The following is a 14,768-nucleotide window of genomic DNA, read 5'->3' as shown; positions in this document are numbered from 1 at the left end:
TGAGATTACCAATGCATGCATGAGGCACAGAGCTCAGGGAAACATGCCTTAATAATCACCTATTAAAACACCCTAAGGTCGGAAATTTTCCTTCGTTTGATAGGGTTATAATAATCCTTATTTAAGCCACGCGCTACCAGCCAGCAGGGTACTCAGCTACCCGCTAGCAGCCTGCGTCGTATCAGCGCTCAACTCGCCTCAAGGTCACCTCACAGGGCGGCAGCGGGAACCAGAAATAAGCCACACGGAAAGATTTCTCGGCATTCATACTTACGCGTCGCGTTTTCGCGCGCTTGAAAATTTTCACTTTTCATTTAATCGCGAAAAATAAATATCGTCATTTAAAAATCTAAAAGCGTGAAATGCGTACTCCAGGAGTAATAATCTTTCGATTTAGGCAATAAAAAAATAATAGGAAACCACCCTATTATGAGAACCTGAAAAGAGGCCTTGGAAATAAAATCATGTAATATGCCACTGACAGTAAACGTGAAATTCAGTGAAATTAAAACAATGCGAACGGGTTACTATTTTACAAGCATTTCTCGAGCCTACATTTTTATCGGGCAGTTTAAAAGCATGTAAATTTTTAGTGCAAGAAAAATTTATTTTAGATGCAAAAACTTTTTCTCAGCCCTAAAATTCATCCAGCTCTTCATCACAAGTACTTGTATTATACAGCTATTGTATAATCGCAGATGCATCTCTCAATTAGCCCCATTTTTAAATAATTCTTACCTTAAGTTAAAATAAATTAAAACTAGTTTTACTGAATTGTAATTCTTATAGTCATCACGTGACTTTGCAAATAATTTGACGTGTGTACGTAACAATTGTTTGACTGGTACATCACTGGAATTTCCCGCCATCCGAAAGTTAACATAAAAGCTACACCAAGTAATGCTGAACGTTATCAGGGCATACTTAGATAAAATTTAACGTTATGAGCCAAATGCTAATTCGATGTGTAAGGGTAGAGCTCAACCTAGAAAATAATAATCGGGTGTGAATTTCACGATATAATGGTAAGAATGGCAGTTCTTCTCCATCTGCGATTTCGCGCAATAAGAAAATTAGATCGTTGTATTTTTTCGGTGTGACCTCCCACTAGAGGCTTTCAATGGCTTTGGACATGGCCACCTTTAATACTAATGCAGTATTAAAGGAGGCCATGTTTTGGACCATAGTTCCCCGGTTTCTGGTCAGACTTTGGCACTCAACATAATGGGCCACGAAATTGCCGCGCGCAACATGGTTGCCGGAAAAAAAAAAACACGGCCAAAGCCTTTATTTGCGACGAATAACTTATTTGAAACTTACGGTTTAATCTTCAAATTTCCTGGGCAAACATACTATCGTCTATCTTTAGTTTAAAAATTTTACCCATTATTTTATAAGATTTAAATTGCCTCATACAAGACCCTGACAAATCTTCCCCCATTAATTCTGACAATTTCTGCATGAAAGCTTAAGATTTAAACTCGCACTTTGTCACAAAAAAGTCAAATTTAACTACTGGTGGCGTGGTAATGATAAGCCAATATTTAGATAAAGGTGGGGAGAGGGAGGACTGACGGCTGGTGCAACATAGGGAATTTATATTGTGTTAAGACTAATCTATGTTGGCAGCAGCTGAGGATTATGTGATTTTGTGGGTGGAGAGCATTTAATTGCTTTTCGTGACGCCTGGAAGGTATGCAGTACCTCACATCAGCATGATTTTAATTAGTATTTCTTTTGGCTAAGTATTAGGCATGAAACTCTAATGAAAAACGCATAAACATTAATATTGCATTGCCATAATAAAAACTTTAATTGAAAAACCACGCTTATGACTAAGATTTTTTACCTTCTCACTATTTATTTTGGGGGATTTGAAGTACATATTAAGGCAATATTTACTAAATCTAGCAAATCAGCACTTTTACCGATTTGCCGTGCTTAATACATGTTCCCAGGAAATATGGGAGGTGGTTTATTTCCTGCACTTTCCTTTTGGGTGAGAAATAGGTAGGAACATCCCTTGAACTAATCACTTTTAATTTAAAAAATTCACAGAGGCAAAACTATTTCTTCTCAGAAATATATCATCTTCATTCTCGTAAATAAGTTATTGTGATCACTGAACCTACACATTTTATAGATGAATCAAAAGACTCATCGTGGACTACTCAAATGAAAATGCTCTAGATGAATCGTTAGCAAAAATAGATCTCTGACCTGTTACGCGATATCTTTCTTTTTTCGTTGATTTGCTGATCATCGTCCTAGCTCTTCTCAACCCCTTTCTTCAAACCCATATTTTTTCACACCTAACCTCCCTAACAGTAGTAAACTGTTTTCTCTCACATTTTTCCCTCTGCCATCAATTTCAAGAGCAGATCCACTGAAGACTTCCCTTGGGAGATTCATGACACAAGTTGTGCCATATAGACAAAATTAGGGAATTTGAGAAGTGCATCAAGCAATACTCACTAAATGTAAACTTTGATATCTGCTTACAGTAATTTACTCATTAGGAAGGTAAAAAATGAGAAATGAATGTAAGATGGGAAGTCTAATGTGGTAAATTATGTTTAAAGTGGGGCACATAATCAAAGTTTAGTTCTGAACAATACCTTGTTTCCAGTATTTCCAGCAAGCTATTAGGTGGATGATATTAGAAATTACAGTTGTAAAGAAAGATTAAATTAAGGTCATATAAAATGTATTGTAACATCTGCTGCACCTAAATTCCACTATTTCACAAGTACATATGTAGTAAAATACAGGTCACTAAAAAGAACTTATTACCTCATAGTTGATTCCTTTGTTTAAGAATTAAAATTAACTGAATAATTAACTAACTTTATACAGTGGAACCTCGTTAAAACGAGTACGGGCTATAGCGACACCCCCGATATAACGAGAGATAGCCGATGCACCGTCAATTGACCCTATAATAAGCGTGTTAAAAAATTCGTTTTTACGAGACCCTTTCGGTGTTGGCTCTCGCCATAGCGAGGGTTTCACCGCCGGAAGACTTTCATGAAGACTCCTTTACCTCTGTAATTGCTAGCGATCTGTTAGAAATGAAGTTAATGGAGTGCTCAGTCTCAAATTTATGTGGTAAACTGTCGTTCGATAAATATAATGATGACGAAACATTACTTTGCATGATTTTTACTCAGTGCGGCGCTTATAAATTGTTTGAATAGTTAGTCGTTATTTGAGTAAAGAAATTTAGTGATGCAAAAAAACATCGCCTTTCGTCTGGATTTATGCTTACGTTTATCGGATAGATGTTTGTCTGTCGCCGCACCACTCCTGTTCCTGTATATCTGTTCACAACAGGAATATTGGCTATTACTTGCTCCACCTCCGGTAAAGCGACAATTCGCTATAGCGAGTGTTTATTAGTGCACCGTGGGGTGTCGTTATATCGAGGTTTCACTGTACATATGTATCTTAATTATTCCCACGTTGGGCCCCAGGATTCTTTCTGAAACAACCAATAGCTACTATCAGTGACTATTGCTATGTAAACAGAACAAATGTATATATGGACTTCCATTGAACAAGAAAAAGAGGAAATAAATGGCAGTTTTTTCTTACTATTCTATTTTTTTATTGTATAATGTGTCACAAATAGGGCATAAAAATCATCATTTAACATCTATAGACTAAATTTATTTTATATTGCCTACACCCTGAAGTAAGTCCTCCCTCTCAAATTTACTGATGGATCCACCTCTCCGATTTACTTGAGATGGATAAAAACTTTGAGTAACAACTCATTTTTTATTCTTTCATCTTTTTTATTTTCTTCTTGCTTTATTTGCAGGAGCAGCTACACTGGCCCCAGCTCATCATCATTTCAGTTTAATGGTGATCACGACCACCTCGCTCATCTACAGCTATATTTACAGCCAACCAAGGAGCAGGTAGTAGGGCTACCACTACGACACTGGAGTGTGTCCATTTGTGAATTGAAACCCCCCCTCTGTCGCTCAAACGGCACTTGAGTAGACAATCAGCAGTGCTCAATGCCATTTATTGCTCCCCTATACAGCCGAGGGTAGATACTGTTCATTCCCTCCTGCATTATAATATAGGTACGTTGAAGACAGTGTGAAAGTGATATTTAACTGGAAGCTCAACCATGAGAACAACTTACAGTTAAATGAGGACATACAAAGTGGATAAAACAGAAAGGAATTAGTTGCAGATTTCATATTTAAGAGCAGGAGTGAGATCATCATTGCAGTTTGGATTTTTAAAGCTACGGGAGTTGATTTATATTTTCGATATGATTAATTAATATGTACCGTTGGAATAATTTCCATTAATGATTCATTGTTATGTTTTACTCTCTATGTTTATTTATTTAATTATACATACTTTGTATGATGGAGATTGAAAGAAATTTCCTTCGTTTTGTTTCAAAATTCACTGTTGTAATGAAAATAATCTATTAAGATTATGATAATGCACCTTTCACTGGTGCTGATAGTTTTTATGGGTTTAGAAGTACAGGTAAAGCAAAGATTTTGGTGAAAATAACCCTATGAATACTCTAACCCCTCAGCTGTAAGACAAAGTGGCATATAAAGCCCTGAAGTCTTCATCTCATGAGAGGAATAAAAAAATTATAACCACTTGGGTAACGTGATATAACTAGTCATGAATAACAATTAAAGAGGATGTTATGCATTCTTTTCAGATCCATACATCCTTTTGAAGTGACCATGAACTAAAACTTCGATATACATCCAAATATGAACACAGTTGCAGTGCTCCAATATCTTATTACACTTAAAATCCAGTGAGCCGGAGAAAGTCTCAGTCCTTTAATGTTATAGGTATGAGTGGTTTTAATCATATGAAGAATACTTGAACTGTGAATAAGCATTCTGAAGCTAGAAGATTACTTCTGTGGAGAAGTGAGCCGGACAAAAGTTTTTGAAGTTATGTTTTAAAATGTAAAAAAAAGCTGTGGTATTAATCTGTATTTTAAAGAAAGTGTATTAACTGTTTCAGTGGAATTATTGCTATTGTAAATCAATGTTATTAATTGAAAACTAATTTTCTTCCATGATTGCAAGCCCAGCAGACACAAATGAGTAATGTTCCCCACATTTACACTGAAGACACGCATTTATGTTAATGTTCAGCATTTTTTCTCAAGAGATTGATGCCTGGAAATGCAGCAGTATTATTTCATTGGAAGTGGTAAAAAAAATTGCATGCTATACTTTGCCAATTTCAGTAAGTATATTTCATCCCTTTTAACTTTAACAAATATTTAAAAAAAACATCAGATAATTTAACAAGCTTGCAGCCAAGAATCAGCTGTAATTATTTCTTTGAATTTGATTAAAATATTTAATGGACAGAAAAGTTACAATGATATTTTATGAAAACAATGGCTCTGCCAGTTCAGGAAAAAAAAACTCAATAAAATACACAAGTGAAATTTAAAAGCAACTTCAGGCCCAAAAATCCTTCAGGTAAAATTTTCTCAGCACCTTTCCATATATGGGGCTATACTTTACTCATCAACACAAGTGGAAAGATGTGGAGAGGTAGCAGAAAAGGTCCCATAAATGGAATATTGCAATGAATAGCTCTGCTTATAAAATACAACTGCCAATATACAGCCTCTCCACAGAATATATTCCATGGCCTATAAAAAAACATGGTTCTGAAAAATGAACTATATACCTAGCTATTGCATCTTCTCTCATGCCCTTTACCTTTGATGTAATTCAGGGGAATTTCTGATAGTTCTGTTTTTATGCTCATGTTTTAAAGAATTTTGTCTTAGCATTTATACCTTATTTTTTTCTTCACCTTAAACACCAAAATGATGCCACAAGAAGGAAACAAAGAACTTAATTAATGATGATATGGTGGTTTTCTTAGTGGCTTCCTCTCAGAAAGGTATTGGAATCCCAAGACATCTTCTCTCTCTCTCTCCCATAAGGGTAGGAAGCCCTGAAGACATAGGAAATAAATGGATTCATTTGAATACCAGTTAAAAAATGCCTGGCCTGTAGGAAACTAGAGGAGATTAGTGTTGCAAAATACTATGAAAGACTCGGTTATTATGACCATTAAATGCCGAAAAATATCTCCCGATTCTCAAGGTACTGATAGCTTCTCATTTATGTAATTAACATTTATAAACAGTGTGAGCATTTTGCTAATAATGATTGCAATTAGTTGTTTTCTTTAAGTCCTATTTCATTTTCAAACTACCTGCATCCAAGGTTAATACACCTAGTTGACCCTTCCCACCCAATTCGGCTACTCTCTTGGACTTCCTTATCATCAGCACAACAATTAAAACTTGTCGATTCCTTGATTTGTAGAAAACTCTGGGTGTCACTGTTTTCTTTTGATGCACTAATTTATAACCTAAAATTTTCACCATTGGATTCTAACATCAAAATAAGTTGCAATAAAACAAAAGTATCTTTTACTGTGGTAAAAAAATGTTCAAAAGAATGCTGTTGCATATGGCTCATTAAAAGTAATTCATTCCTCAAGCTTTGCTATGAAACATAATTTCCCTGTCATTCCCCGCTGAATCTTTCACAATGAATCTGTATCTTCAAAAAAAAAAAAAAATGGGTAAGAAATGCCAACAACGTAATATGTAATTGGGACAATTAAGGTAGCTCAATGTATTTCTGAGGATATTCATGATAACCCCTGAAGGAAAATTCAATTATCAAATGGCACTTTCACAAGCCAATTTTGAAATGAGCTTTATTGTGATACTGTGTATGCTGAGTATTATAAGCATTTTCTCTCATGAACAACTTCCCGTGTTTTCTGAAAAACAGCGCACTCAAGAAAACTACTGCATTCCTTCAAATTTCACTTTTCAATGCTGAACTATGATCAGTGGGGAAAGGGATTCAAACAGTAATTAAAATATTTAACTGGTTAATCTCAAATCTTGCAAGTAACTTTTAAGCTGTAAAAAATATTTTCCTGAACTGATGCAGAAATGGTAAAATTTCAGTGAGATCATCTCTATTCATACATAAAAAGTAATGAATGATTTATTGAAGATAATTGTCAAATAGTCTTTCATCGAATTGTTGAACCTTATTTCCCAATGTTAATGGCTGTAAATAAATGAAGAAAATAATCTATGTATATAATATTAAATATATTGTACTTCTCTAGTCTACATTTGAAGTGTATTCCATTACTGAAAGGCTAATTTTTTTTATCAAAGTTTTATACATATGGAATGTGTGCTGCAGCTGTGCCTCATGTTACTACATGTATATACCCATATTTATAGGACAATGCATTGCAGCCTTTAAGGCTGACACTATGGATCATCAAACAATGAAAAAATCCTTGTGGACTGTGTGTTAAATTACTATTAACCACTGGCTCATACATAGCCTTATTATGTTGAAATATATTTATGGAAAAGTAGCATGACTACACTTGTCTGCTGGTATAATAGAACATGATGAAACCTGTAGGAGTTTTTTTTAACTTGAAAAATGAGGTTGCATTTTGCAGTCTGTGAAATAGATTATGAGTGCATGTTCTAAAATATTGTCTTGCAATAAAAATACCTATTTGGTGTAATGTGCATTTTATTTTTCGTGAGCTTTTCCCACTGTATTGTCACTTTTTAACCCTCTTGGAGTGCATCAGGCTAATATATCATCTATGTATCTCAGAAAAACAGTGCAGCATTCTGACAAATTGGCTCCTATGTAGTCTGAGACATTTTATTGCACAGCAATATTAGATTTATTTTTCAGGCAGTTTAAATTTATGTCATTATATCGACTAGTTCAACTTAAATGATGCAAATAAACCTGCATAAAGCTATATAAAAAATAACTAAGTCAGGTTTTCTTCCCTAGGTGCAACATTTTGTTAAATTACATCAGCTAGTATGTACTAAAGAACGGAGGCTGAGGTCGATTCAGGAGGTGGTTGGGGAGTGGCCCTCCAGTGAGAGTTTTTAATTGCCACCTTAATAAAAAAATGTTTAAAAATAATTTATGAATATCTAAAAGCCACTTGTCTATGCATGACAGACCTCAAATGCACTATTGCTGAGTGGGAAATTGCATACCACCAAGGCACCACTAAAAGTAGTCAAGAGCACCCCCTTCCCCAAAACGATTACCTTAACCCTTTCCTGCCGGTGCCTAGGAGAGGAAAACGTTTTCTATGCTACGAGTAGCATAAGAATATTTTTAAAACCTCCCTGTACAGAACACTTTTTTTTGGGAGGAGTTGCTGTGGTATTCTCATCTCTTCTATTTGGGACCCAACTTAATGGGACACCCGACCATTACCGCTGTCACTGGAATATTCTATGAGACCATGTAACGCCTATCTTAGCATGTGTACATGGTCATCTTACTGCATTACTAGTGTTTTTTTAAACGAAATATTGTTCTTGATTTCCAATAATTTACTCTTCTATAAGAAAAACTAACATTTTTTTAGCATTGTGGAATTTTAAATTCATTTCTAGTGTTGATAATAACAAATTTAGGGAACACAAAGTAAGAATTAAAACTTCGTTTAAAAATTGCTTGCTCACAGCAAAAAATTAAAACATCATTTCTAAGTATAAAAGAATTGGGAGTATGAAACAATTTTAATTTGCATAAACCATTGACACTAACCACTTCACAATGGATTTATGCAGTGAGGAGGATTATAAATAAGTGGGAGAGTTGGGCTTAGTTGCCAAGGAGTGGCCCTGAGGTCTCGCTAAGCTGGGTCTCATGCAGGGCCTGAATGCATCTGACCATTGCTACCTTAGCGGTCACTTCCCTCCACTTGCCAGCTATAGTGTCATCCGGTCATTTGCGTTGAAAAATCCACACCAGCTTTACCTAACGTAAGGTCTTCTGTATCTGAAAATGCTCATCGACTCCACTTGACATTCGGTGTGAAAGGTTTAATCTGCCCCTGGAAGATGCATGGTCAGCACTAACAGGGTTATGTAATTTTAGATGCTCCATTAAAACTACCAAAAAGTGCAAGATATATTGTCTACATTTATGCCAAATAACCTTGCAAACTACCTATGTTTCTTCTACCGAATTTGTGTTTTTAGGAGAAAAATATTTATAACTTTTGTTCAAGACTGCAAAGTTGGTAGAGTCATAGAAAAGGTGTAAATACTTTTTGATAAATTTTTGTTTGTGTATTGAAAATTTGTTTCTGAACCCCCAAATATTAAAATGAAATAACATTGTTTATCACATGAGTTTAGTTTGAAATAATATTAAATTGGCCTCCTAAAGTAAGGCACATATATATGTACGACACCCTCAATTGCATGAATTTTCTTTGGATTGTAAGCGTCATGCAACTAAGGTTCTACTGTGCCTTTATCTTCTGAACAAATCCTTTTTTATCCTAATCTGTACATGAGGCCATGTACTTGACTTATTGAATAGTTAATGTCACTTATGTCTACATTTACGACCCTTCCAAAATCAACTTGCCATGAATCAACTGTGCATTACACGACCTTAGAATTTCATCTCTGAACATGTTCAAATCCATCATACCTATCTTCTTTGAATAATTACCAGGTGCAATGAGTTTGATCAAGGCCGTCTCGATATGGAGACGAGAGAGGCCTCGATTTGATAGGATGTACTTTTCCACTGGAATGCTAAAATTAAAATTTAGACACAAAATATCATTTCTAGCGTGCAAGGAAAAATCAATAGCCACAACAAATTTAATTTACTAAACATAAACGCACTATACCGGCAAAAAAAGCTTTAATGATCCAAAATAATATTACCAATGAAAAGTTTTGTGTGGTTTTGTGCATCGAATGCGCGCTTTCAGCCGGAGAGACAAATGAAGGCAGAAAATCCATCTTACGTACTCCTTGTTCATTGGTGCATTGGTTATGGACAATTTAAGGGAGGTTTACGTCTGTGAATGGTTGTCAGTGACTGCGCTGAATTAACGCTAAATACCAAACGGAGTGGGAAGTATTCGGAGGTCATTTAGTAAATAAGGAGTGTGTTTCGTGTCAAGTCAGCTGCAGCCCAATAATCAAGGTAAGTTTCGCGTTAAGCCTTCATATTTGTTGTTCATTTTAGTTGAACTGAATGTTGATTCCATTACTTAAAACATGATGCGGGCCACTTTAGTGGGATACGCGAATAAACTTAAGGAAGGGAGCTAATTCATCTTAAAAGGACTACCTCCTTCTGCATTTCTAAATAGTGAGGCTGACGTGGAACGTCATCACCCATACCACTGTAAAAAATATACCGTTTTACCCATGTAGGCATATGTAATTTCCAATTTGTTAATGAAGACCTGAACAATGCAATGAATTGACTTAAACCTCCATTTGATGTTGCGGATGTGAAACTTGCAGTGATAATTTTAATTATTGAGTTGTGACTCCGCAGGAAAACATAAGCCATTTGTTGCGAAAGAATCGTTATGTCCTTATTTCGCTACATATTTTGTAAGTAATACCGAGTGCACTCAATTTAATTGATTAGTATCCAAGTTTAATTATTTTTGTCATCCATGAATTATTCTTGTAAATTATTAGCATAGCATCGATAATATCTATCTGGAGAAAGTACCTCGCCTCGCCTTAGGAACGGGTTTATTATCCTCAACTTGATCAATTCTTGAGCTTCATTGTACATTTTGCTTACGTGTGCATGTGTGGTTCCGGGCGAGGTGAGATTACAGCATGTCAATGAGCCCTCTTAACTTTTTGTTTTTGATGCTTTGAACTTATTTTCCTAACAAAGGAATCGATTCTTGAGGTCATGTATATGGGTAATAGACAAAATGCCTAACCTCGTGCATCGTTTGGGATGTCATATCACCCTGTAAGCATAAAGAGCTGCATAAGGCCTGAACAATGTCATGACATCCTGTTTGCTAGGGCAACTTCCCATGAAGGACTGATCTGCAGCTATATGTATGCAGCGGCGTCTAAGTATTTGATATGTGGTCAATTTTGTAAATCTCACGTGTTTCATTGCTGTAATAAATGATGCATTAGACAAATCAGTCGATAGTTGGAACTATACCAACCCTCTTATGACAGGTACCTCTTTGAAGGCCATGGCATCAATGTAGTCAGCAAACAGGAATGCTCTAGTGGCAAATCATAAGCAGCCGTTAAACTTATTTTCCCTCCTTGGTGCATCCATGAGACTTAAGGGATCTTTTGTCCTCCACATCGCCCCCGATTCACACAGCATTATCTTTACCTTCTGTGGCAACTTAACAGTGTGAAAGTCAGAAAAAATTGTGTACAGCCTGTAATAAAGCTATCAAGTTTGTTAGACTTTTAGGTTTACTACTACTACATATTGCTTTATTACCCAAGATTTTATGTATCAATAAAGCATACGTTTGATTTAATGTTCATTGATTGTGTGCTCCTGAAGCTCACATTCGCCATGTTATCTTTGAATATTTTCTTTAAGACTACATAATTCGACAATTTGTAGGCTGATAAAATTATATCATCCTCGCAGCAAATTTTAATGAGCCAAATTTTTGACAGACAGTTTGCAGGACTGCAGTGTTGGTAGAACTAGTTAGAGCCCACTTAATTAGCTGGATAGTATGGGGTACCAAAGTTGGACATACTCTAAGGTAGTTGTCCTCCATTCTTTTCAATAAATTTCTGCTGCCTCAATTACATTATCATCTTGTAAAACAGTGATAATAGAGGATCAAGAGGCTGTACGAGCCAGTAACATCCATATACTGATACAAAAATATTTTTGGTTATGTAGTTCCATGCTGTGTGTCCTTTCAGTTTTTGGAAATTCAGTAAGAATTGCCAGAAATACTTCTGCCTTTGACACAACGGCACACACTTTTCTTTTATCTTGGTACATATTTGTTTTTTTATTTATGTATTTTATTTGATCAATGTATATAAGTTAATAACTTTCTATTAGGGAGCATAGTGTTTCAGAAAACTTAAGTCGACATGTCACTAATTCTTAACTGTTCCATTTTATCTTCTGCCGCACAAAACTACTACAGGGAAAAGTAAATAACCATTATGTGTGGAAATTGGGTACATGGGTCTTGCATAATATCTTCTGTTTGAAAAAGTTTGTCATTAACAGTTAAGTAATAATTGCTTGTATTAAAGTTAAATATGTTTGCATGCAAATCATTCAAAAAACATGAATACTTGATCACTTATTATGTACTTGATGTTTTCATTTGGTGTTCGTAATCAAGGTGTAAATAAACCTAATGGATTCTTTTATTGAGACAATGTTGAACATTTACAAAAAAAATTTTTGTGGAAAAAAGGTGGCTCATATTTTAATGCATCAGTCTCTGTATCAAAATAATCTAATGCTCCTGCACATTTTCATTTCCATGTATTTTTTATCTGTTTACATCAATCATATTTTATAGATTGGGCTCAAAACCTTTCATCACTGACCCATAAAAGGTGCTATTAATAAGTTCCATAGAATTTTTTCCTATATTCTCAACTTGTGTGGAAATGAGATGAAGCCTACTACCTATGCTTACTCAGAAAGCCCTATTTAATTTTAGTTCACCCGAAAATAAGTACATACATAAATACATCCAGTGATGTAAACATGCAGGCCAGCTTTTTCAACCCTTTCCAATTTCTATTTTTGTCACTTATTGTGTCTACTTTCCTTTATCAAGATAAGTTTTCCTTTTCAATTTAGGAATGCTCTTGATACATCATTTGAGAGCTCATTTTTCCTTTTACAATGATCCCTGCTGGAGCAATGTGTCTAATTTCTTTTCCGTTCCACCAAAATCTTTTGTCATTTCAATTGCAAAAATATTTTTCAGACTAAATGGTAATCCACATGCTTCTGTTACTATATTTATTTTAATATCCCTGACTGAAAGTACTTCACAAAGTTAAAAAAAAAAACTTACTGTACAGGTATAGGTAAAAAATTCACATTAAAAATAGGTACATACCTATTTTTAATGTGAATTTGGATGGCTAAAGCTGGCATTTATCAGTGATAATTGCATTATTTGATACTTTGATCCTGAATCTCATTTTGAATGTAGTGGTAATTTCAAATTATTCATCAATGGATTCATCAATAGGAGCACATTGGTAGCGGTGATATCAGAATATTTTTAGAATGACAAATATTTTTATCGATTTCCAAACACACAGAATCTTTTACCTGAAATCTGGTGGAAGTTTCTTTGTACTGTCTTTCCCGTTAAATGTTGAAATTTTCACAGTTCTAATATTCTTTTTTGTGTATATTTTAGCTTTTATATGGTCTTTTGGGTGATTTTAGGTGCCTAAGGAAGCTATGGAATACTTCAGCTTTGATATAAATTTTGGCCTGCTATCATGCACAAGGTGGTGTTGTAAAGAGCTGCAGCATGTTGGTGTTGGATGACCCAAATTGAATTGCTTTGTTCCATTCCAAAAGTTTCTCTTCAATGTCCCATTAAGAGCAGCTGAGGGATGTTTATAATCTGAATATTGATGGCCATTTCTTAATTATTCTCATGCAGGTAAGAGTTAATGGGATTCATCTATTAACTTAAAAATCATGGAGTATATCTCCATAAATATGATTGTTGTACCCAATATGTTTGGCCATATATTTCAGGGGATTTCCTCCATATCAGCTCCTGTAAAATTTCCAAATCTTTGTGTTTCATATCTGCTCTTTGGTGTGGACTTAAGTGTTATTTCAGTGTTAAAAAGCATGTGACTGTACCATTGGTAATCAAATTGGTCGTGGATTTTGTAAACCATGGGATGTAAGGGTTTTTAATGAATTAAATCAATTACTTTTCTATCTTTTGCACTTTGGTTCAGGGTGTAAGATCTAGGGCAAATTGTACTTGAGTACATCCTTTCTTTTTCATGGCTATGTTTGTATTTTGTTAACTTGCTAACAGTTTTGATGTGTTTTTTAACATTTTATTCAATTTTAAAATGCAATCACTTGAGGCATTGTTACAGATAAGCTAACAAGTGGCCTGAGGTTGATGATCCAAGTGGGGAAAATGCACACCTGCCCCCAGGATATCACATTTTTAATACATATTATATTATTCTACGAAAATATATTCAAGCCTAATTTTTAAACAATTAACCCTCTTGCTAGCAATATGATACTCTTAGAAATTGGTATTTTTAGTGTCATAAAGGGCACCCTTAACTACCAAGGACTTTGGGCAATGACCCTGCTGCCCTATTGTATTAAAGCCACTGGTCATCTCCTTAGACGAATAAATAGACAGACAAAGTTTTGGCTTTACATTTATTTTCTCGGAGGAGGTAGGCTGTGGAGAGGACTAACTTAGTCAAACATTTGTTGCCCTTTGTATATTATTTGTTAAGGGAGAATTGTTTTAAGCATGTAATAGTTGGTTGTGTCAAATGTCGTGAGCTGTTATCTAACCTTTCCCTCTTTATATAATATATAGAATAGTCTGCTGATGTTGTAGGGTTACCCCTAGTTTGAGTGCACAATGTGTATATAAACAGAATGAATGAGTGTGCCGACCAATTTACTTGCTTCCCACAAGTCTAGCTTTTGGAAGTTGGTGTTGGTTTTATCTGTGATAAGAGCATTTTCAGGAGGTCCACTAAATATTGGTAGGCTATTTCTATGCTAAGCACCAATGATATAAGAAATGCATTCTTGTTATACCTACTCAGCATCATTGCGCAACCAGTGCTACAAATCGCATAAAATGTATTAGAAAAAATGGAAATGCTCCGTGCTTTG

General features: G+C 35.1%; 2 protein-coding genes across 3 annotated transcripts in view; both read left to right on the top strand.

The window, feature by feature from the left end:
* Positions 1–7,599, top strand: part of LOC124153925 — a 148,648-nt gene extending 141,049 nt beyond the window's left edge. Inside the window, exon 5 of the mRNA XM_046527334.1 lies at positions 3,824–7,599. Coding sequence (XP_046383290.1) covers positions 3,824–3,927 — 104 coding nt within the window. The 3' untranslated portion in view covers positions 3,928–7,599. The remainder of the gene's footprint in view (positions 1–3,823) is intronic.
* Positions 7,600–9,892: 2,293 nt separating this feature from the next.
* Positions 9,893–14,768, top strand: part of LOC124153924 — a 29,145-nt gene continuing 24,269 nt past the window's right edge. Inside the window, exons 1-2 of one of the 2 annotated variants that reach the window (XM_046527333.1) lie at positions 9,893–10,064; positions 13,317–13,539. The gene's annotated coding sequence lies outside the window, so the exon portion shown is untranslated. The remainder of the gene's footprint in view (positions 10,065–13,316; positions 13,540–14,768) is intronic. The other variant, XM_046527332.1, reaches the window with a different exon arrangement.

Source organism: Ischnura elegans, chromosome 2, assembly GCF_921293095.1.
Source record: "Ischnura elegans chromosome 2, ioIscEleg1.1, whole genome shotgun sequence".
In the NCBI taxonomy this organism is placed as follows: Eukaryota; Metazoa; Arthropoda; class Insecta; order Odonata; family Coenagrionidae; genus Ischnura; species Ischnura elegans.
Note: the sequence above shows the minus strand (reverse complement) of the source record. Positions and strands in the feature narration are given on the sequence as shown.